The 21,734-nt window shown below is 40.4% G+C and overlaps 1 protein-coding gene across 5 annotated transcripts in view; it reads right to left on the reverse strand.

The window, feature by feature from the left end:
* The window catches only part of FARP1 (FERM, ARH/RhoGEF and pleckstrin domain protein 1), a 172,761-nt gene extending 151,902 nt beyond the window's left edge, over positions 1-20,859 (reverse strand). For all 5 annotated transcript variants that reach the window (XM_075716494.1, XM_075715744.1, XM_075715057.1 and 2 more), the window contains exon 1: positions 20,689-20,859. In XM_075716494.1, coding sequence (XP_075572609.1) covers positions 20,689-20,859 — 171 coding nt within the window. The remainder of the gene's footprint in view (positions 1-20,688) is intronic.
* Positions 20,860-21,734: the final 875 nt, after the last annotated feature.

Below are 21,734 nucleotides of genomic sequence, written 5' to 3' on the forward strand. Positions count from 1 at the left end.
AACTTTCTTAATACCTTTAACAGTAAATTAGTCAGGTAGAGGGATACAGGATGCTTTAGAAACTTAACTTTGAATAACTTGTCTGACAGAAGTCGACAACAGCTGCTAATAGTATCAAGTTATACAGATAATTTGTCTTGGCTTTGCATTTTGGGTTCCCTTCCCTTGTAAGGCATTTAAATTTGATCTCCATTTCATAAGTTCGCACATGCGTATTTTTGACTGTCACAGTGCACCTGCCATTCAAGAATTTAGGTCTATAAATGCCAGCAGGTACCAAAGTGAAACAGAAGAATCTGACTACAGACAGAGAATGCAAAATAGCACAATAGCTGCTGATGCCAGCTATGGTTCTGCTTGCATTCAAAACAGCAACTACTGCCTGGCTTAGTAGTTCAAGGTTAATGTGACAAAAATAATCAGTGAAGTTAGTAACCTAGCATTTCTGACTTACTAAAACTGTTATTTGGAGTGTTTGCAATAAAAATCTCGGACCTGCGCTACTTTGGACTCTTGGAAAAGAGTGCTAGCTGGGGGGGGAGGCAGGAAGGGGAAGGGAAAACATAAAGGCACATTAAACAGACTGGGTGTGAGTACATGTTATGATTAACCAGAGACAGTTTATTGAATAAAAGCATCCCAAACAAATGGCACATGAGATAAACCCAAGCTTGGTATGGCTCTAGGGAATAAAGTCCTAACCAAGCCTAAGTATCTATTTATCAGACGGTTTTGCAGCTTATGAAGCCTCATCCCATGGGATTACACTAGTCCTTCTAGGTATCTTTAACTGTTAGAAATGAATGTAAATGCTTAATCTTTGGCAAGGAACTCTGCTTAAATATCCATAATTTCTTGTATTAGAGAAAATTATAATTTTGTGATTACTGCACTCAGTCCCGAGAAACCACTTCTCTTTCACAGTTCTGGTACAAAACTCTTGTGTCACTGTTCAAATCGCATCCCTTAATCTCTCTTCTTTTGCAAAGGATGAACAGAAGTAGAGAAAGAACAATTCTCCCTTCTCTGTACAGATTACAAATCTGAAGATTAAGCAGAAACTTTCGATCCTTGTCTGTAGGTACTGTGTCTAACCCCACAAGTCAGCGTATTCCAGGGGTTGTATGATATGCATTATTGATTAACTCCAAAATGCAAATAATAATAATTTCCAATGCTAACACATACATGTTAAAATACATTTTGTAAAACTTATCTTTTATAATAGCAGGAACACTGAAAGCTGTGCTAGTTGAATCATCAACCTTTCTTCCAAGCATTTTAAAATTGCAAAATCTAATATTAATTTCTCCAGTGACCTATACCAAGTCCTGTAACAAAATCACCACTCAAAAGTAAAAAACAAAAGACACCCCCCCTAAGACATGTAAGTCGGTAAAGCCTTCTGGCCGTAATTCCGTTTTGTTTCAGAACACGTGCATGGCATCCAGTCTACCTAGTTTCACGTAGGAACTGGCTCATGAGTCAAAGGTTTCTATACAGTTGACGATAGGTGCCTTTGAAGCCTTCCTGATAAAAGATCCTGTATCTTTATGTCCCACATGTGGCAGGAGTTCAAACGCAGTTTCTTCCCTTAACTCCTGGCCCATAGGAGTGGATTGCCCACTGCTGAGAATTCACCAGCTAAATAGTAAAAGTAACCTAATGCATTCAGTGAGCTTTCCTTGCCAACACTACAGCCTTCATGCCCCAAAGTGACAGGTGTATATGTGGGGCCCTGCAGAGCGATTGTCAGTACAGCCATCAATGATCTAGAAATTGTAAGGGTGACCGAGTACTGGTACGGGTTGCCCGGAGACACTGTGGAGTCTCCATCTTTGGAGGTTTTCAAAAGCCGTCTGGACATGGTCCTGGGCAACCAGTTCTGGGTAGCCCTGCTTGAGCCAGGGGGTTGGACCAGATGACCCCAGAGGTCTCTTCCAACCTCAACCAGTCTGTCATCCTGTAATGTCATATACTAACACACACATGCTCTCTGACTTTCTCTTTAAATAGTATATTAATACAACACTACTGTTTGACTGATATAAAATCTAACTACTTTGGCTCAGTGATCTGGAATTTGAAACAGATTACCTAACTGTAGGAGAGAAATGAGACATTTTAATACTGGTCAGGTTTATTTTGCCTATTAACTGTATTCTTCTAATGCAACCCACAGAGCTAGATTTGTTGCAGAAGTCTATAGCAGAGCCAGCTCCCTCTCAAAAATGAGCAACACTTTTAGCTCCTGTACCCAGTAATGAGCGCTGCTTCAGGTTTGTGAGTTCCTCTGCCCCCATGCAAAAGCGGACAATACAGACTAAGGCCAAGATTTTTTTCTCTCTGCTCTTGAGCTTTTCCCATGTGGTTAGCAAGAGTTTGAGACAAACTGGCAACACATTCCTGCTCCGCTTCAAGTAGCTGCCCTGTTGTGAGAAAGCGCCGCTGTACAAAAGAACAGACGGAACTGGGATTCCAGCTTAATTTCCTTTTTCAGCTGGAGACATTAGAAGTCTGACAACACACAGTGTAAAGAACAGGAGAGACAGACATTTGAGTGCTCTCAGCACTTAGACCAGAAGTAAAAATAAGCAACTACAGCTTCCTATTTTCTTCCTCCAAATGAAACTAGAGGTAATTTTTTTTTTTTAAGTTAACCTCTGTCCTTATATCCAATTCTTCAATGTATGACAAATTCTTTAAAATGTTCTCCTTATCATAGATTACATACAGATTGCTCAGTAACAAAACTGCTGGTCAAATTTCGTAACTAAAAATATACTAGTTTTCTTGGAAATAAAACTGAAAAATAGCTACAGATTTTTAAAGAACTGAATATACAATCAATATCCTGCTGAAAAGGATACCAAGCTCTTTATGATGCATTAGCTGTTTCTGAGAGCACTGAATGCATGTGGTTTGAATATCCCCTCTGCTACTGCAGATGTTTTCTTATTACAGCTGGGGTTTCAACCTTTACATTTATGTTAACATAAGATTAGCGCTCTTATGTATTCCTCCTTCCCTCTTTCCCTCTTTGAAGCCTCAAGAAGTTGCGAGTCTAAAAACAAGGGCTGAAATTCCTTCAACTTGCTAAGAGAAACCTGAGCTGTATCCATTCCCTCTTCTGTGAACAACTGAAAAAGCACAATAAATTCCCAACCCTCCTCTCAACCTTTGCCCACGGAGCTCTACTAGTAGCTGAAGCAGGTCTGCAAGCTGAAAAATAAATCTGCAAAGACTACATAGTCTGCTTGACGAAGAGTCAAAGTTACTTTCAACATCTCAATTAGTAGTTACATCTACATTATACACATAAAGTATTTCCACATTTTTAATTACTTCCAGCATGACTGTGCTTGCTGCTAATGAAAAGTTAAGGAAAAACAGACTTCAGATGGATGTACAACACAGCTCACCCACCTCTGTATGGTTCTGCTATTTTGAGGCAGACTGGCTATTTGCATCAAATGGTGCCAGATGATCTTTAATCTTGTGAAGTGGATGAACAGTGACTAAGATAGCGCTTAAAACAGCACCTATTATAACAACCTGTAATCTTAAACCAGAGTCATAACTAGTTCATTTAGGGGTCAAAAGTTTTAGTTTGGGGGTTTTTTTGTGTGTGTGTGTGTGGGGGGGGTGTGTTTGGGTTTTTTTTTTTTTTTTTTAATTGACACATCCAATTCACTGTGAATTAGCACAAAGGTATCAGAGCTTATTTTAATTTTAACAGTTTGGGAAGGGAGAGTAAACCGATACCAGCATTCAAGTCTTTTTCCCAACTCTACCAAAGAGGTCAATCAAAAGAAAATTAGGGGAAAGCAGTTCAGAGCAATATTTCCTGCCTTTTGAAATGTCACTCCAGACCACATGGATATTTAGTCATCTTCATAAATGGTGACCTGAGTCTTGGACATGAAGGCTTAGTATGACTATTCAAAGAACTGTATTATCTGAATGCATATTTGTAATGGTTGAAACTCTATGACATGTTTGTTTCAAATACCTTTTGAGTACACAAAACTCCATCACTAAAAATCTGTATAGACCTCTGCGTTTACTGTTAATATCATCTTTAGTTTCAGTACTTGTGAAAACCCTGGGAGAAGGTCTGTTCCAAAATACAGCGGAGGTCACTAAACAGCATCTACAAACACAGAGCCCAGATCTGGTTTGTCCTTTAAGTCTGTATAACCCAGCAGGATTCCTTCATTACATTACTGAAAACATCTCCCGGACCACCAATCAGTCAATGAAGCATCCACACAGTGTTTCTTGGGAGACTTCCGTCAAGGAAGCATATAGGGAAGAACAGGCTGTAAATTAATGACCCGAGGCTTGTTCGTTTCAAATACTTGTACCTCAGCACATTTGGTCATCCACCCCCAAAATATGTATCTATTTCCGTGCTAATTGGTTGTGCCTTAAAGCTGTTTTCACCTTCTTGCTTTCTGGAAATGGATGATCGACTGGATAGTATCTCATGTTTTTTCAAAACTTGGCATAATGAAATGGTGAGCACAGTTCTAGTGCTCTCTCTTTTCTGAACTTGCCAATTATAATGTGAATTCCTTTCTTTTCAGTTATCTTTCTTGGTAACCCACAATGACATCTTGACTTGAACTGTACTCATTAGGACAAGAAAGGACAGTAAAATAATCTCTGAACTCCAGATTTTGTAGAATTGTCACATCACTATTCTAACCAGTGAGACACCACGACTCTGCATGCTGTTTCAAGCAGGACAAATACTGGTGTAGTTACTTTACTTGTTGCAACCTTTAAGCAAGCAGATTCTTAAGCTACCCCAAATCATGGAGGCTCTTGGGTGGTAATTAATCATATTAAAGTCAGCCCTTTACCACTTTCCAGTTGGTGGCCTGGGCAGACTTTAAATGTGTGCTTTCTGCTTTATTTTTTTGGTTAACAGCCCACCTAGTTAAAATACTGCAAGAGTCTGTGCCTTCCCTCTTCCCCGGCAAGCTCAGCAGGCACTCTGCCAACTCCTCCTTTTCGGTTGTGAGGGAGAACAAGAACATCCTGCTGCAGCAGCCAGCTGGCTACCTTCTCCTGTCAAGGACTTAATATACTTCCATAAAGCATTCAGCTGTTGCTGGATGAGAGACAGAGTGCTCTATAGTGCCTTCTTCAAACAGTCCTCCTCCTTGACTAGCACAGACCAAATGGATGAAAGAACCATATGCAAAAGAACAGGAATGAGGGTACGAACACAGCCTTCATTCTTTGGATAATCGAAAGTCACCTAATTCATCTTAACCTTCAAGCTAAACATTTTCTCTCCAGGACAAAGGCTCACCAGACAAAAGTTCATGCAAACTTGAAAAACCTTCAAGCTACTTACAAGTTTTATTGATTTCTCATCATATTTAGCTCAAGCTTGGCTCAATAAAAGCTTTCTTGTACCAAGGATGAAAAGGTTTCCACTCTCTTAAAAAGAATGCAAGAAAACCAAACATTTCCAATTTTGTTTTAAACATTAACATTCCCTTTCAATACCTCTATCTCAACCACTGCATCGCTGAGAAACTGAAAATGAAAGCACAGAAGAATAAGCAGGACTAGCCTTGCCAATTCTTCTTACCTTATTTTTTCCATGAATCACAAATTCGGTCAGGACTGGAACTTCTGTTGCCATGGCAGCAGGAAGCCTACCTTTCCGGTAATTTGGAATTACCTTGTTGGTCACTTCAGCCGGATGCTGGGAAACTTGCTCCAGCTGCTCTTGCCTCACTTCCCTGCCCTTCTGGAGAAGACAGCCTATCCTACAAGAGCCAGACTGCACCATCCTCCCTCTCCTCCCCAAGGGCCAGCACTCACATGGCAAGCAATACTCGGCATCCTATGGCAGCTCTTCCCTGGGCAGCTGAAACAGGCTGAAACAGGGGCAGGAGCCTAGGAAATGAGAAGCTGGAACAGGCAAAAGGGGCCAGGGGAACCACAGGGCTCCTGCTCTGGCATGAAGATGGGGCAGCAGAGAGAGGCAATGAGCAGATGTGAAGCCAAGTAGAAGATGAACTCCCTCAAGCAGCTGGGGCAGGCAGTTCCTGGAGGGGACTGAAACTTCCCAATCTTTCCACATTCTGAGAACTCAAAACATTAAACTGCCTCTCAGACAAACAGGTTCAAAAATCAAAATAAACGCAAATCATAGTTCTTTTCTCTATCACTTGCATTTTCAGAAGCCTGTGTTTCTTCTTAAACTGCTGCAGCCTGCCATGTTTAAAAGTATGGAGCTGGCATAAGCTGATTTGCACCACCTTACTGTTAAGTTTACTACTTAGGTTTCATTTTGGAAGTCAAGCGTCCATTGTTTTGGGATATCTGTAACAGCCTGTACTGATTTGGTTATTTGGAGTATTTTTATTGAAGGTATTTTCTTCACTCGAATATATTTTAGACCATTGTAATTTGGATTCAATCTATTATTTAAAAGATCATTCTCCTGACACCCATATTGATACTGCCAAAAATAAAATCAACAGATCAGTCCCCTTCTGCCATTACAGAACATGGAGAGAAAGGAACAGGAAGTTATGCTATGGCTGCATGTAACTTTACAGCTGTATATGCAACTGTGCCTTAGCAGTATCTTAGCTACAGCTTTTACTTCAAAATAATCATATTAATGTAACAGACTTAAAATTTGCAGTAGTTTAAGAGCTACATCGTTAACTCTCTGCTCTGTGTAAGGATCTGACAGGAGGCAATTAAACAGAGGAGCAAGAGAGGGATTCTGCTTCCAGTTCTGACACTGACTGCACTGTGCAGTCACTTCTATTTTCTAATGCTCTTCCTTTATGTGACTGTGTCATGCTGTGATGTTGAAGACACGAATGCATCAGACCACCAGTATTGCACGTACAGCTGAAAAACCAAAATTTAATTCAGGAAAGTTACAGATTTATACAAGTTCAGAACAATTCTTCCCCCCTTATCTTAATGTACTTCCTTACACATTTGCATCTTCAGATGCCCGTTTTTCCCACCTATCCTACCCTTTTTCCATCACTCTCTTGCTTGCATTTGATCTGTCACCAAAGTAGATTTGCCCTCCCCTTAAAAGACCCATCACCTTCACTTACCACTCCGCTAGTCAGTCAATAACCAAAGAGATTATTTTTCACTAAAACGTAATCATCCCCAATAATAATAATTGGCCCATTTTTGTGATGCAGTTTAAAAAGAATAGCTCAAACCTTACAAAGCAGAGATTAGGACAACACTTGATGAAACTAATACATCAGTTTAGATGAGGTAAAAGAAGCAGCTTCTTTCCATAAGCAGCAGTAAACTGCTAGAACTTTGCGCCACAGAAGATTGTGCAGGCAGGAGGCATCAGCAGGTTCAAAAGGGACTTTGGATGCTGGGAAATAACAAGAAAAAGGCAGAGGGGCCAGCTCGTGTACCAGTGTGGGAGACAAAATGTTAAGCCAGAAGGACCACCAGCCTTACTCAGTAGGGCATTTATGTTTCCATGAAGTGATTTCATCAGAGAGGGTCAGGGTACACAGAAACAACATAAAAAGAAAACAAAGCCAACAGGCTTACTATCTGGCATGCTAGAAGAGTTGCCGCATCTTCAGCTGTACCCCAGGGCTACCCTTGCAGTTGGAGGATGAGGAGCAACCCCAACCCAAAAGACTAGAAATGCATGTACTGACTTGCAGGTCAGGACAAGTTCTCACTCAAAGCTAGTCTTATCTCAGAGCGATCTCCTTGGAACAGCCTAAAACACAGCCAGAAACCCAGCTAACAACTGAGGCGTGTGGAAAACCACGGGCCTAGTGCTCCAGCTCACTCTCTGGTTCTCTTAGCTATCAGGATAGGAATGCAAAAGAAACCCACTCCTGGAGTGAAGCCTGAAAGCAAAGGCAAAGGCATTTCCTCTACAAAGAGGGCTCCACTTGTTGCTACAGTGCTCTTCAGGGCCAGAATACTGTGCACAGTTGTGACAGAAGAAAAAGAGTAAAAAGTAGTTTATATGCTGCAGTAACAGGGCTGTATACATACCCAAGCACTTCAAGTCCTAGTGCAGTGGTTTTCAGTCTATGGCAAGAAGTGCCCAGGATCCTTGGACCATTTCTACATGAAGTAAGTTCATTGATATGGTATCGCCTTCCACATGCATGACCTTTTCAAAGGAATCTGCAACACCGCCAGACAGCCTTTCAGGGCCTTCAGATGTCTCCAGATGAAAACAACAGTAACTGGTAACATCTGTTCACCTGGGAAGTATCAATGTGAAGATCTGATGGCTAAGAAGGACAGATGAATTACCCATGAATGGTGCTAAGATGTCTGTGGGAGAGGAGGACAAATTCTTTATCTTCAGGAATCATCATAACTCACAGACAAATTAGCCAGGCATCTCCTGTTAAATGAGCACCTCCTGTTAAAACATCTTGCTAATTTGAAAAAGCAAATTTAAACGTTAACACCTAAGCTATCAACAGATTCAAAAGTATTAGTTTGTGTTAATTATTTCAGTTATTTAATCCTTTCATGCTACTTTACATGACCTGTTCATGTCTGGTGAACAAGTTCCATTTTATCAAAAATTTCAATTTTCAAGTAATTATTTAACAGGCAGTGGCTAGTGAATTAATTCCGAGAGTGCTGAAGGAGTTAACTTTCAGTTTAACTCTCAGTAAAATATTACCAGGGAGGCTGAGGACCTGTGTTCTGGGGTTTTTTTTCTTCCCCCACAGCATCCTAAATATAAGAAGCTCAAAGGGATGTAAAAAAAAACCCAACACACAAAAAAATAAAAACAGTGAACCCAAAACACACACAACCAATTTACTTCACAGCTATACCTCTATGGGAAGTAAGTAATTTCGGTGCAACTATCAACAACAGTGTTAACTGACTCCCTCAAAGATTCGTTCCCTCAGCCCAAGAAAATGCTGAACTGTTTCCTCAGTAACCTTTTGTCACTTCTCCTGGCTAAATTGCGCATATGCAATCTTCCCTGTAATGAAGCACAAGCAGTACAGATTCAAAACGCTCTGCAGAGAAGTGACCTTTCCACTGAAAGGCATGTATCTGTTCATAGTTATTTGTTTCGTGGAACAGATACAAAAAGAAATGGCGACAACTAGACTCAACTTATGTTAAGTGCAACAAAAAGATTACCTGTGCCTAATTCTATTTCTCTAACAAGAGCAATCTAGTTTGACTTGATAGAAAAAGTCTGAAAAGCTAGTTCTTCCACAGCTGGTGTGAATCCAGAAGGTTTTCACAAGATTTTCACAGGGGGGGTTGTTGACTTTTTTTAAGCAGCTGCAGTTATGAAAGTCTCCCCCGTTCACAAAGCCTGCTCTCCTGCAGCTTGATATTTCTACGTTGCTCTTCCTGAGATTGCCAAAATGACAGAGTTGAACATGTTGTGACACAATCAGCCATTTGAAGCATCTGCTTTCCACTTGAATTTTATTTTTAGAGTCTTCCATAGTCTTTCAAAGCACACATACCCAAAGTAATCCTTTGACATGAAGTAAAAAACTAAGAAGAAAACCTGAAGGGTTTGACGAACTCTAGAACATAAGCAAGCTTATGACATCTCTCTCGTATAAAACCACTACTGCCTTGATTCTTTTATAAGCACACAGATACGGCTGCAAATGCCCATTTGCCGCACAGAAACCTCAAGCTTTCTACCTCAGAGTTGCCAGCTGCAGGCTCAAATGTGACAGATCTTCAAGTGTTTAACTCTGAACTTCAGCTAAGGCTCTCAAAGAGAAAAGATCCTAAAACACAGTAGTCCCGAATCCTCACAGTATGTCTTAGGGACCTTGAGCAATCCACTCACAGCTGGCCCGGCCTTGAGTGAAGAGTTGGACCAGATGAACCTCCAGAGGTCCCTTCCAATCTGTATCACGCTATGAGTGAGCATCCACGTGCTTTCATGAAAAACGTTTTCTTTTGCCAGCCACCACTGTTTGTCCCTGGGTGTAGAGGTGTTTCTGAATTACTCTGGAACATCTAAGAGCATAAAACACCAGGCTACATTTATTTCTGGTTGTGTAAATCCAACACTAGAAACTACTTGATAAGGCCCTTTTACAATTCCTGTAAGATATCTTTCCATATAAGGTTTGACAAAGCATTCTCTTTCACCTCAATGTACATGTATTAACTTACTTAATTCTGCCAAATCCCTTTTATTTCAATCCTGTTCAGGAAAATTGTGGTATCTGAGATTAATTCCAAGAGGCAACACTCCCAGAGAATACCCCTGCATCTTACCATCTCATAACGTAACCCAGCTTATTTCAGGTAACTCCAGTCAACCTAAGACAATGTACCCTGGCTGAGGACTGGGCTCATCCCTGTCGGTAATCAGAAAGCAAAGGTGTTCCCCTAAACTTACAGTCACTCCAGATCCAGTATTGGCTGTTCTGCCCAAATGCACTCCTTGTAAAAGACCAGAAGGAGAACTCTGGTATTACAAAGAGCTATACAACTCGTTCCTACAAAGGATACAAAAATGGATGTTTTCTAAGAAAATACAAAACTGAGAAGTTAGATGAGGGTGAGATGACAGAAGGGAGTAAAATTGAGCATCTGCACCAGGTAATGAAGCAATGAAATGTGAAGAGTCATTTAAGAGCAAAAGATGTCCCCCTTTATGCATGAAGAACTAGCCTCTGAACACTAAGAAACATCTACACACAAATACTGTCCACTATCTACTAAATGGAGATTATTACAAATAAATTCATCAGGAAACTTATGAAGACATTATGGCACAAGAACAGGACCAGAATTATAAAAGCAAGGCAAACTGAAGGAAAAAAGAAGAAACGACTCCAGGTCCAATCAGAAAGCCAGGTGAGAAAGTAACAGTGAAAGAAATAAGGAGAAAAACTGCCTGCTGCTGTGCACTGCATGAATATTTGCATCTGTCAACAGGCCATCAAAAAGTAAACTGGCACTAAGTCATAACTCACCATTTGTTATTTATATTCTGGCAGCGTTATGTTTGTGCAATTTCTATCAGTCAAAGCCTCCTTTTAGGGGATAGGGATAAGAAAAGGAGATATTGTAATCTGCTTCTGCTATTGCTGTTTGTATTCAGTGAGTTATCTGGTGCTTGATGTGTGCCTCATGCATCACCTTTTGTTCAAAAATTGACATATTTATCCAAGAATGATTTTAATACACTAGCCTTACTCAAATATGTACAAAGGCTTTAGCAGACATTTGCAGCCATGCATTTTATGTGATTTATGCATTGGCATGTAAAAGGCAACATTTAATTGTGCATGCGTACAGTAGTCACAGCCTTGTCAAGGCACCTCGTGGCAGCAGTGGAGACAAGTTCACAGGTAAGCAGTCTATTACTAAGTCTTTCTGAAGGCTTTTAAACCTGGGAACTGGTGGAGCCCCTTTAGATTGTACCAAGATTAGACAAAGACAAACTGCTTTAATCACTTCATCCTAGCTGCAGGTTTTTTAGTTTATTTTAAGCTAGTCAAATTTCACTTTAAAACCACAAGTTATCTTAGGTAAAATTTTGATAGATCATCCCACTTGCAGAGTTTGGGTACAGATGAGAATTTGACTATGCCAGTGCAGAAAACATTCCCAGTTCTGCAGTGCAAATACAGCCTTTAAAAGCGATGAGTGCTTGCTCCCCTATGCATTCCAACGCATGACTTGTAATACAACAACCTGACATTGCGCTGAGGGAGGACATCATCATCAGAACGAAGCTGGTTGAAGACCTAGGAGATACACCCAGGACTGCCGCGTCTTTCTGCACTGCTATCACCTGCTTGTTTGGAGAATACCAATAGCAAGGAATTGAACCAGCACTTGCAAAGGAGCTGAAGAGAGGTGGAGAGGACAATGAGGATAAGCAATATAAGGTGGCATGTTCTAGTGCCAAGCAAGGAAGGAACAAGAGATACCAACGAGAAAACCAAGGAAGTGCTAAAATATAAACCAATATAAACTCATACTCTTAAGCATTTTAAGGATTGGAGAAGTTGCTAATGTTTATTCTCCCTCCACCTCTGCAGCTGTGTACTTCCACAGCAGCTTTACCCAAGTCTGAACCACTGCTAACATGGTCCTGTCCCCTCCCTCCTCTCTGTTGCACCCACATCAGCATCTATCTGATTTTGTAGCAAGCTCCTGGTTGTAGCTAAACTGGTAAAAACCAAAGCATTTTATGCAGGGTTGCCCCCACGGGCTGCCTTACCACAGAGTCAGACAAGCATCCTTGCCAGCGCAGCAGAGCAGGTAGGAATGCCACCTCCAGCAGCTGCTATGGCTGTGGCTCCACTGGCTGAGCAAGCCAGGCGTCCTGCAGAAGCAGGGAGGAAGAGAAGGCTTGTGGCACACTTAAGGTTTGAAGAAAGAAAAAGCACAGGTGATGACCCCTGACAAACAAAGAGATGAATCCCAGTGCAAAAAGAGAAAATTAACATCCCAAGCTAAAAGGCAAAGCAGGGTTGGATGCAGAGCAAAGAATCCATAGCAGGCAAATAAACCTGGAGAGAGGCATTTCAACAGGTTGTGTTATCACCAGGCAAAAATTGGTTACACATGACCACATTCAACTGAGAATGCACTGAAAGAGAAATGAACAGACAGTTTACAAATTGTTGCTATTCTTTTACCATGTACTGCTTAAGCCATTGTTTACACAGATAGCCTTCCATTCTGTTCAAAATAATGGAGGAAAGCAACTACACAGGGATTCCACAATAAAGGTTCCTTCACCTCTCAAACAGGTGAGAGAACAAGTTATAGGGAGATACGTTTTTACTTGCAATTTAAGTTACTGAAATTCACAATGCTCTGAATGGCCATTCATCACGCTCTGCGATACAATCACACACCAGTGGTGCTTTGCATCTGAGCCCAAGTTTTCTCAGTGCAGGACTATAAACTGGGTGTGCTGTGAAATGCCCGAGGTCTAACATGAGATTGTGCTCCTGGCAAAGCATCACACTTATGCTGCACTTCTTTAGCTACGGACAACACACACTTATTTAATCGATCACACTTCAGGAGGAGGAGGAGGAAGAAAAGGAGGAGGAAGAGGAAGGCAGCTATCTTCTCCCAGAAGCTTATCCTGGTCATTTATTATGTTCCTCCAGAGCATATGGCCAGAAGCAGAGATGACTGTTTTTCATACGGAGCTTAAGGAAAGTAACTTAAGCTTGACCACCTTGTGCTGACAAAGAACGGGCTTGAGAAAATCATGGCATGCATGTGCACCACTGCAGCACAGCACCAATGCACTGTTCCTTCACAGCACACTTTCTTTTGTTACAGCTGTTCCCTGTTACAGCTAGGACAGAGAAAAGCAGCACTACCAGCAGGTATAATTTGCTCACCCCAGCATATCCAAGCTAGACAGCATTGCCAGACAGCTATGGGGCACAGGGAAAACTCACATATCACTTTGGCATGGTTGGGAACTAAAAGGAAACAAAGGAATTCCTGTGGAACAAGCTAGGTGCCTAGATGATAAATGAAGTCTAAGCTATCGTCCTATGCTCCCCTTACAGGGATATACAAGCACCTCCAGAGAGCAATTAATCTCATCCTAAAATACACGTTCGAGATGGGTGTGATGAACAGCCTGTTGAAGGTACCATGTTTTCGCACTATGAAGGAAATAGTGATCAGCTGAGGCTTTGACATCTAGTTTTAAAAATCTTTAAAGCCACAAGAGACAAACCTCAGTCTCAGGGCAAAGGAAGGAAGCACACAACAGGCAGTTCAGCTCCCCTCCTTCCTCTGACCAGGGGCAGAACATCCCTCCCATTGCCCCTGAACCAGGAAAACATAGTCCTAGCCACATCAGCCTCCACTTCTGCCACTAAGGACCCACTCGCCCATACACTCACACTTTGAAGAGGAGAAAGATGGCAAACACCTCCCACTGTTCCCTGGACAGCTGCCACCTCCAGACAGGGTGGCTGAGGGGTAGACCCCATAGCTAGGGAGGGAGCCCATGCTCCCCCCCTTCCCCAGCATCAATCCAGCTTCACCAGTGCCGTGCAAACTGACTTACAGGCACAGACATGGTTACCAGAAACGAACAGCATGATTTCACTGACCCCTTCAGCTAGGGCGGCAGTGTTCAGAAACACTCCTGCACTGCCTCTTCATCCACGGCTGCCCCTCCCTGTGCCAGCTCCGTCCCCCGCTTTGTGCCGGCTCAGGCGCCGGTGCATGACTTGGTGAGTCAGCTGAACCGAGAGAAGTGAAAAGGCATTATTTGAGAAGCCTTCCCTGATTACAAGTTAGGCTAATTCATTCAAGAAAATTACATTCATTTCCCAGTTATCTTCAAATACATCAACCCAGTCTGAAAATGGACTGGATCTTTTGGCACTTAAAATTATATTCCCACTTATTCTGTTCATTCTCCAGAATTATCATAAAAAAGAAATCAGCAGTTTAAACAGCCTGCTGCCCCAGGTTACAGAATTTTGCTTGTGGATTATTCTCTTTTCCATTTTGAAAAGCACATAAATTATTAACGCAAGTCACTAGAATTCCCTGTCTTTCAACAAGGACATTCTAATCATCTGTCAACAAAAATCACAGTTTACTGGGTATCTACTAATAATCTTCTGCTGAGAAAAACACAACTGATGTGTTTCAGAATTATAGAAGAAAATGCTTTTCTTCTTGCAATTTCAGAAGATCCAGCAGGGTTGGTGTGACAATTAGTGAATATTTAAATGCTTGATATTCATTGGAAATAGTCTGACAGTGATGGCCAAATAATTTCAGGCATGAGAAGACAAGAAAGTCTCAGACTGATGAATAACTGACATTTGACCTGCTGTTCACTTCCTAAGCTGGAAAAAAATGCAATTCATATTGAATTGAAGTTGAAGCTGGCTAAGAAAGCATAAAACAGTTTTATGTTTCTGCATTGCCTTACTGTCTAATGCTGTTTTTATAAAATTGTTTTATTCACTGGTTATAATTTGCATATCGAGGACAGGAGTAAATACCTAGGACAAAGCAATTACCACAACCCATAAATGTTACAGAAAATAACTTAAACATTTATAAAACCATGGCTGAAATTTCAAATTTAATACAGTAACACAATGCTTGTGCAAATTTATAACAAAGCGCATGTAATCTTTGTTGTTAAGTATCAAGACTTTCCAGTATTAAGCTTTTTCTGGAATGCTTACAGTGGCCTGAAGTTGGTGGGGAGTACACTTCATAGAAGGCATTTTACCCACAAAGGGAATATGAACCACCATTATATGGCTGCACAAACAAACAAAACCAGCCAAACAAAAAAAAACCCCACACAGAACATTAGCCTTAAGACACAGAGCCCCAGCAAGATCATGGAGTCCTTCTCTCTGAAAATTTGGGACTTGGGGCACAGAAATTCCCTGCCAAGGCACTACAGCTGAACTCCAGTGGAAGATAAATAGTTGTAGACCAAGACCATTTGGTCTTTATTCTCTTTATTCTCAGATAACCTAAAGTTGAAGAAGCCTTTCTCTTCCAAGAGAAAAGCAAACTGAAATGAAATGTTTACAACCGATGTTTACTAAGGATTATACCCTCACCCTGCTTTCTATTAAGAGACTCCTGTTGCTTAAGAAACCAGGTGTTAATCCCTCAAAGCGGATGACATTTTCCAACCCTGCATATTTCACAAAGCTTGAACACATTCAGAGGGAAAGAAAGTTTATAGTTTATATAAGACACAAAACAGATGTTTAATAAACTTGAGTAATCTGACAGGCAAGTATGTTTTGGTCTTTCCAAAAGACAGCCACAAAGAAGCAGCAACTATTTTCTTCCAGACACAATAAAGAGGACTTTGCTTTGGTTTTAATTAAAGAGACTGGATCCTAACCAGAAGAAGAATCCTTACCTCCTGTGAAATACTTTGATCTCACCTTTGATGCTAACGGGAAAGAAACAACTCTGACTTTCTATTTAGCATCAGTAGTATAATTCCAGTCACATCAGCGCCATTTGCCCCAAGAGTAGGATATGATCAGTGACAGGCATCATGTCAGTCAGGGTTAAACCTGGTCTGAGTCACCAAATCATCCCAGCAGTCTAACATGAGAATCAGTCATGTCTTCAGCATTACCTAGAAAGGAACAACACTGACTCTTTCTGCTTAGGAGTAGTTTTAAAGCAGATTACTTCTGGCACTGAAACAACTATAAAAGTAAATATAATATAAATGACATAAACAGTAAACATTAAAGGGTTTTCTTCCCCAGAAGTAGTAGATGCAACCATCAGCTATTTTCACTGTTCCTTAAAAAACTGTATTTCTTTTTACTTAAACTGGTTTGACTCTACAGGGGACACCATATTAAAACAAACAAGAAAATCCACAGGTTTTACTATGGTTTTATGGAATCAATCCCATTCTCTTCCAACTGACTTAGATGAGACTACTGGCAGAAATAAAACCAGTGCAAAATCAAACAGAACTGTACACCCTCCACCTTCTCTTGTATAATACACAACTTCTATTCGGCAGTGTCGGGTTCTGGAAATCTTATGGTAGAAGTGTCAACCTTCCAAAATGCCCAAGATCTATCTATATATGATTATCATTATGTGTACAAGGGTGAAAAAGTGTTCTTCCTCCTTCACGTTATTCATTTTAGCTAAAGCTGTTGTCCTCTTACCTAGCAGAAAGGGACTCTATTTGCTCATTTTATCACCTAGTCATAACCCAGCCAAACACTAGCTGAAACAGACCGGTGTATTTTGGACCTCTGCAGTCTTCAGTTAGCATATCCAACTAATTTTTTCAGTAAATACAGCCAAACTGGAAATTAGAAACAAAAAGCAAGAGACAAAAATCTGTTCCACTCTTGCATGCAACCCCTTCATAAAGCTAACCCCATGACCAACAGCTGCAAGCACTGAATGATCATTAACTTTCAACTAGTGGCCTGATTTGCAGGCACTATAACTGCAGCTGAAGCCAGCTCTGGTCTGAGAGTTTGGGACTGACTCAAACTAAAGGTACATAAATACAGTCATAAAAAGCTGAATAACTTAAAAGGGGGAAGGATATTGTACATAGTTTATCTTTTCATAGCAGAATAGATGAAAATGTGCTCAAAAAAGGTAATTGATGAATTTTATACTTTCCTTTTATGTTAAAGGCAGTAAATACAAAGTGAAAGTAACATTGTAATAAACTTTTTTGAAAGCAGCAGCACCTACCTTTCCTCCACCTCCCCCAAACAGCTGTATTTGCTTGGAAAAAGTCATGCAACCAGCTAACTGGGCTGGCAAGGAACACTAGATGTGTGTAAGAGATCCAGGCTTACCTATTCAAGCTTTCACTGGCTTTTTGGAATATAGGAATGTTTGGATATTCTGTAATGAGATATTGTTTATTAACAACAAGCAGAATATAAGATTTTTCTTAGGTACTCTTCCTTACTGCATTTACAAAGATTGATGAAAATGCTTCATTGTGGGCTTCTGTTTTTCAAGTCTCCCAAACTCTCTCCATATACTTTATGGTTTTTTTCTTGGCAAAAAATATCATTTACAGGCGCATATGAAGCTATGTGGATCTCTTCCTCCCTCCCCCCCCACCCCCCACCCCCCTTTTTTTCCTTTATTCTTTTTTCCTTGTGAGAAGCTAATACAACAAGCTGGACGCAGTATGATTATATAGCACTACAACACTTAAAACTGGAAGCTGGTCAGTAAAAATCAACTTTCCTTTAGAAGGACAAATGACACCAGAGTTACTTCACTTTCAAACAGCCGGAAGAGCAGCAGCACTGGATGGGAATGGGGATAGGTCATGTTTTTCTCCTGTTTTGTTATATACAGAACAGACACAGAAATCTGAAGGATTCTGCTCTAATAAAAGCAAGTCATTAGCTTACGATGGGAGAAAGGGGATTGCCTAAGTGCAAGGGTATTGAATCTTGTCTTCTGGAAGATAATTTAAAACAAAAAAAAAACCCCACAACAAACCAACCAGCCACCAAAAAAAACCCCAAACCAAACCAAAACCAAACCCAAGAAAAAGCACACAGATAAGATCTTTTTCTAGTTTTAGCTAATGTGAAGGCTGAACCTGTAATGAAAGAAATTGTAGGAGTAGCAAAGAAGGGAGACGAGACAGATGGACAGTCCCAACTACTTCACTACTTCCGCCAAATTCAGGAAGAAATAGCACTAGCATCTGCTTCTATTTTTACACAGAGGTCACGAGCAAATGATAAACTGACATGACTTAAACTTCACACCATCCTACAAAACACATTACAAGCAGCAATAAAACTATTCAAAGTTTGGCCCATTTGCTAGTAGAGAAAAGAATGTCCAGCAAAATCCGTGAAACTGCAGGAAACACAAAACCTTCTCAGTTTATACTTTTATCATATTTGGAAGGTTATTTTCATAACCCATGGCAGCTCAAGTTTTGAAAGAGTAGTTCAGACCTTCAATCATGCAGAAAACCTTTAATTCTCCACTGAAAAGCAAGCCCACAGATGTGCTTTGGCATGTATGTTTAACATCCTTTGCCCCCCACCACACTTGCTGCTCCTAAAATATTTTGTTGAAATGGTGTCACTTTCTTTTTCCGTGTATACTGTACCAATCTGGCTAAAACCAGCAAGCTTGTAAATGGGAACATGGATTTTCCAATATGAATCAACATCTCAATTTAGATGTATTAAAAGTTTTTCAGTTTTGTGAGATGGGACTAAAAAATTAATGCTTTTAGAGCAGACTGAAAACAATGTGTATTGCTCCATTTGACTATGCATACCCTTGAAGACAAAAGGCTTTAGGAATCTGCTCTAAGAGACTTTATAATCTAAGCATCCTGCAAATTTCACCACAAGATTTAACTTTAAAACTGGGCTCTCCTTGAATAGATGTATTTATGAAATAAAAGCCTCAGAAAATAACCATAGTGAAGTGTTCTGAACAGGGAGGCTTTTTAAACCCAAGTCTTCATGAAGTTTAAAAACCAAAAGTTCTGTGGACGTCTTCTAATACTGAAGATCAAAAACACACTGTTTTCTCAAACTCCCAGAAGCAATGCTGGAGTTATACAGGTGCATTACATTCACTCATTACTTATGTTTGCTTCTAAACAATTTAATGAAAGGGACTTGATCCCAAAATAGTTCCTACTATTTGTTTGTTAAATAGGATTATTAATTCTTACAAATTGCATGTCATTTCCATGCCAGTGAAATAGCAGCTGCAGGAAAAAAAAAAAGTCATCTCTGGAATAATAGGGATATTTGTACCCCATAAGATAAGCAGCACAAGTTTCATTAGCATTTGATAATTGAAACCAGAACTACACTTTTGAACAGCGATGATTACCTAAAGAATGCTAATTTTAGTCTGTTTCCTATGGATATTTGATAGGCATTCTGAAGGGCACAAAAACATAACACACTGCTACATACACGAGCATTTCACGACAGTTCAGTTCACAAATACCTGTCCACAGAATTTACTTTCTACTAGAAGATAATCTGAGACAGAACACATAGTTGTAGTTGGGTCACAAACAGCAGCAGAGAGCAGACCAAAAAGCATGCACATGTACACACACAAAACAAAAAAACAAACCCTTATAAACAGATAAAAAATATTTTTTTCGACAGGGATTTTCCTTATCCGAATTCCTTCATCTTCAATATAGGGATAACATTTTGTTCAGTGACCACAAGCGCTTTCACAGAGCACTACATGTGTAAGATCTATGTATCTCACTGGTAACCCCCCATTTCATGGAAAGGAAAACTGAGCCAACGAAGGCATGGCAGTTACCATAGTTATATAAAATGCAAGTAACAAAGGATGAAATCTGAACTCGGGTTTCCAGTTTCCTACTCACTGAACCCTGAGCACTTTGAAAAGTATACATTCCAGTACACTTTCATAACAGCAACAGTGTTCAATAACCTTACATGTTAATTACCTAAGTATGACGTGTTAAAATCATTAGCGGTTACTAACAGCTAAATAGCGTAAAACAGAATCGGTCTTTGTATCAAAACTAATTCAAACTAATTCTTCTGATCACACACAAAAGCAGTAGTAACTCTGTTTCCTTACTCAGCAAGTACAAACCTAGATTAGTTTCAATGGACACTGACTGTACAGAGAAACTTTAGATGAGACTGCTGTGATTCTTTCCTTGTACTCAACACATGTGAGCACTTGGTGTCACTAAGAGTGATATAAATTAGTGAAAACTTTGATGATTTCAAGTTACCATCCCAAGGACTTGCTGGAGGAAAAGGAAACAAATCTGTATAGATCTACAGTTTACTGGATCAAGAGCAAAACAGCACCAAGGAAATATATGAACTGTTCAGAAAGTAAAGGAAATCACTGATGTAATATTTGAAGAAAAAAAAAAACCCCACACCACCAAGGACTTCCACCTCTTCTGAAGCTGTTCAAACAGAAACAGAATAACAACTGTAATTTACAGTTCACTTCACTGTTTAATGTTATTCTACTACACCATCATCTATTTAATGCTGATATAACAGCCATTTTCTCTGCAACATGAATTCATTAGCCAAAGAATCAGAGGCGAAATAAAAAGAGAAGTGGTTTGAAAACATATGTTTTTAGAAATGCCTGAATAATCTTTAGCCACCCCAACCTCCACATCCTTACCGGAACATCAAAAGTTTCTTGCGTGTCATCCAGCATCTGAATTTTGATGGAGACGAGTTTTCCTGGAGGTGTTATAGGTGGTTTCTGTCCATGCTCCAAAGTACTGATCCCAGCATTTTCCTGAGCTCCTAACCGGGATCCTGCTGTTGGTCTCTGCTCTGTTTCACCCATGTTTAGGGAAACAAGTTTCTTATATCTGATAAAAGAAAAAAGGCAAAGAAAACCGTATCACTTATTTGTAAGAGTTGTTGCACATAAGCATTAGGGTGTATATACTTACAGCTAATAACCCATATGCACCATGAACACAAAGTAACAACCATTGTGATTTTTTTTTTTTAATGTATCACATGAAGACAAGAAAACCAGGCAAACTTTATACTTCTCAAAATACACAGGCTAATTACTTCCTGGGGGTAAGGCTGATAGACTGGCTGCAGTACCGCACAATGGAAAAGTATTCCTTTTCTCCTGGAAAAGGAAACAAGACCACATTGGAAACAGAGCACGACAGAACCCAGATTTCAATGAATTATGCTATTTTTTTATGTATTTATGAATCAGGCTGTTAGCAGCCACAGCCAGGGCTCCCAGAGAAGGGAGGAAGGTGAGGAGAGCAGGTGGGAAAACTCACCACTTGCTGACCATCATTCCCTCCTGGGCATATCAGCATTTTTTCCTTTGGTCCTTCCAGCCTTCTCTGGCCCTTTGCAGCTGCCACCTTGCTTAAGCGTCTGCAACGCAGGAAAGCCAAAGGGGTACAAGATGACCCCAATTACATGGCCTAAATATTTTGTTTCCTTTGGGGACCAGAGCTGCTCAACAACCTGGAGTATGGCCTGATCCCACTGATGGGCCAGGGAGTATGGGAACGTGCTACTGGGAAGTCCAGAAGCAGCCAGGTGAAAAACACTGATTAGGAAAAGCAAGGGAAATCTAATTTCCCAGGGAGCCCTGTAAGCAGGAGGGGAACACCAAGGAACGCACCCTCCTTGCTGTGCTAGGGGAAGGCTGCACCTGCACCAGCTCGCCGAATGTGGATGTCT

The sequence above is a fragment of the Pelecanus crispus genome, chromosome 1 (assembly GCF_030463565.1).
Source record: "Pelecanus crispus isolate bPelCri1 chromosome 1, bPelCri1.pri, whole genome shotgun sequence".
Taxonomy (NCBI): Eukaryota; Metazoa; Chordata; class Aves; order Pelecaniformes; family Pelecanidae; genus Pelecanus; species Pelecanus crispus.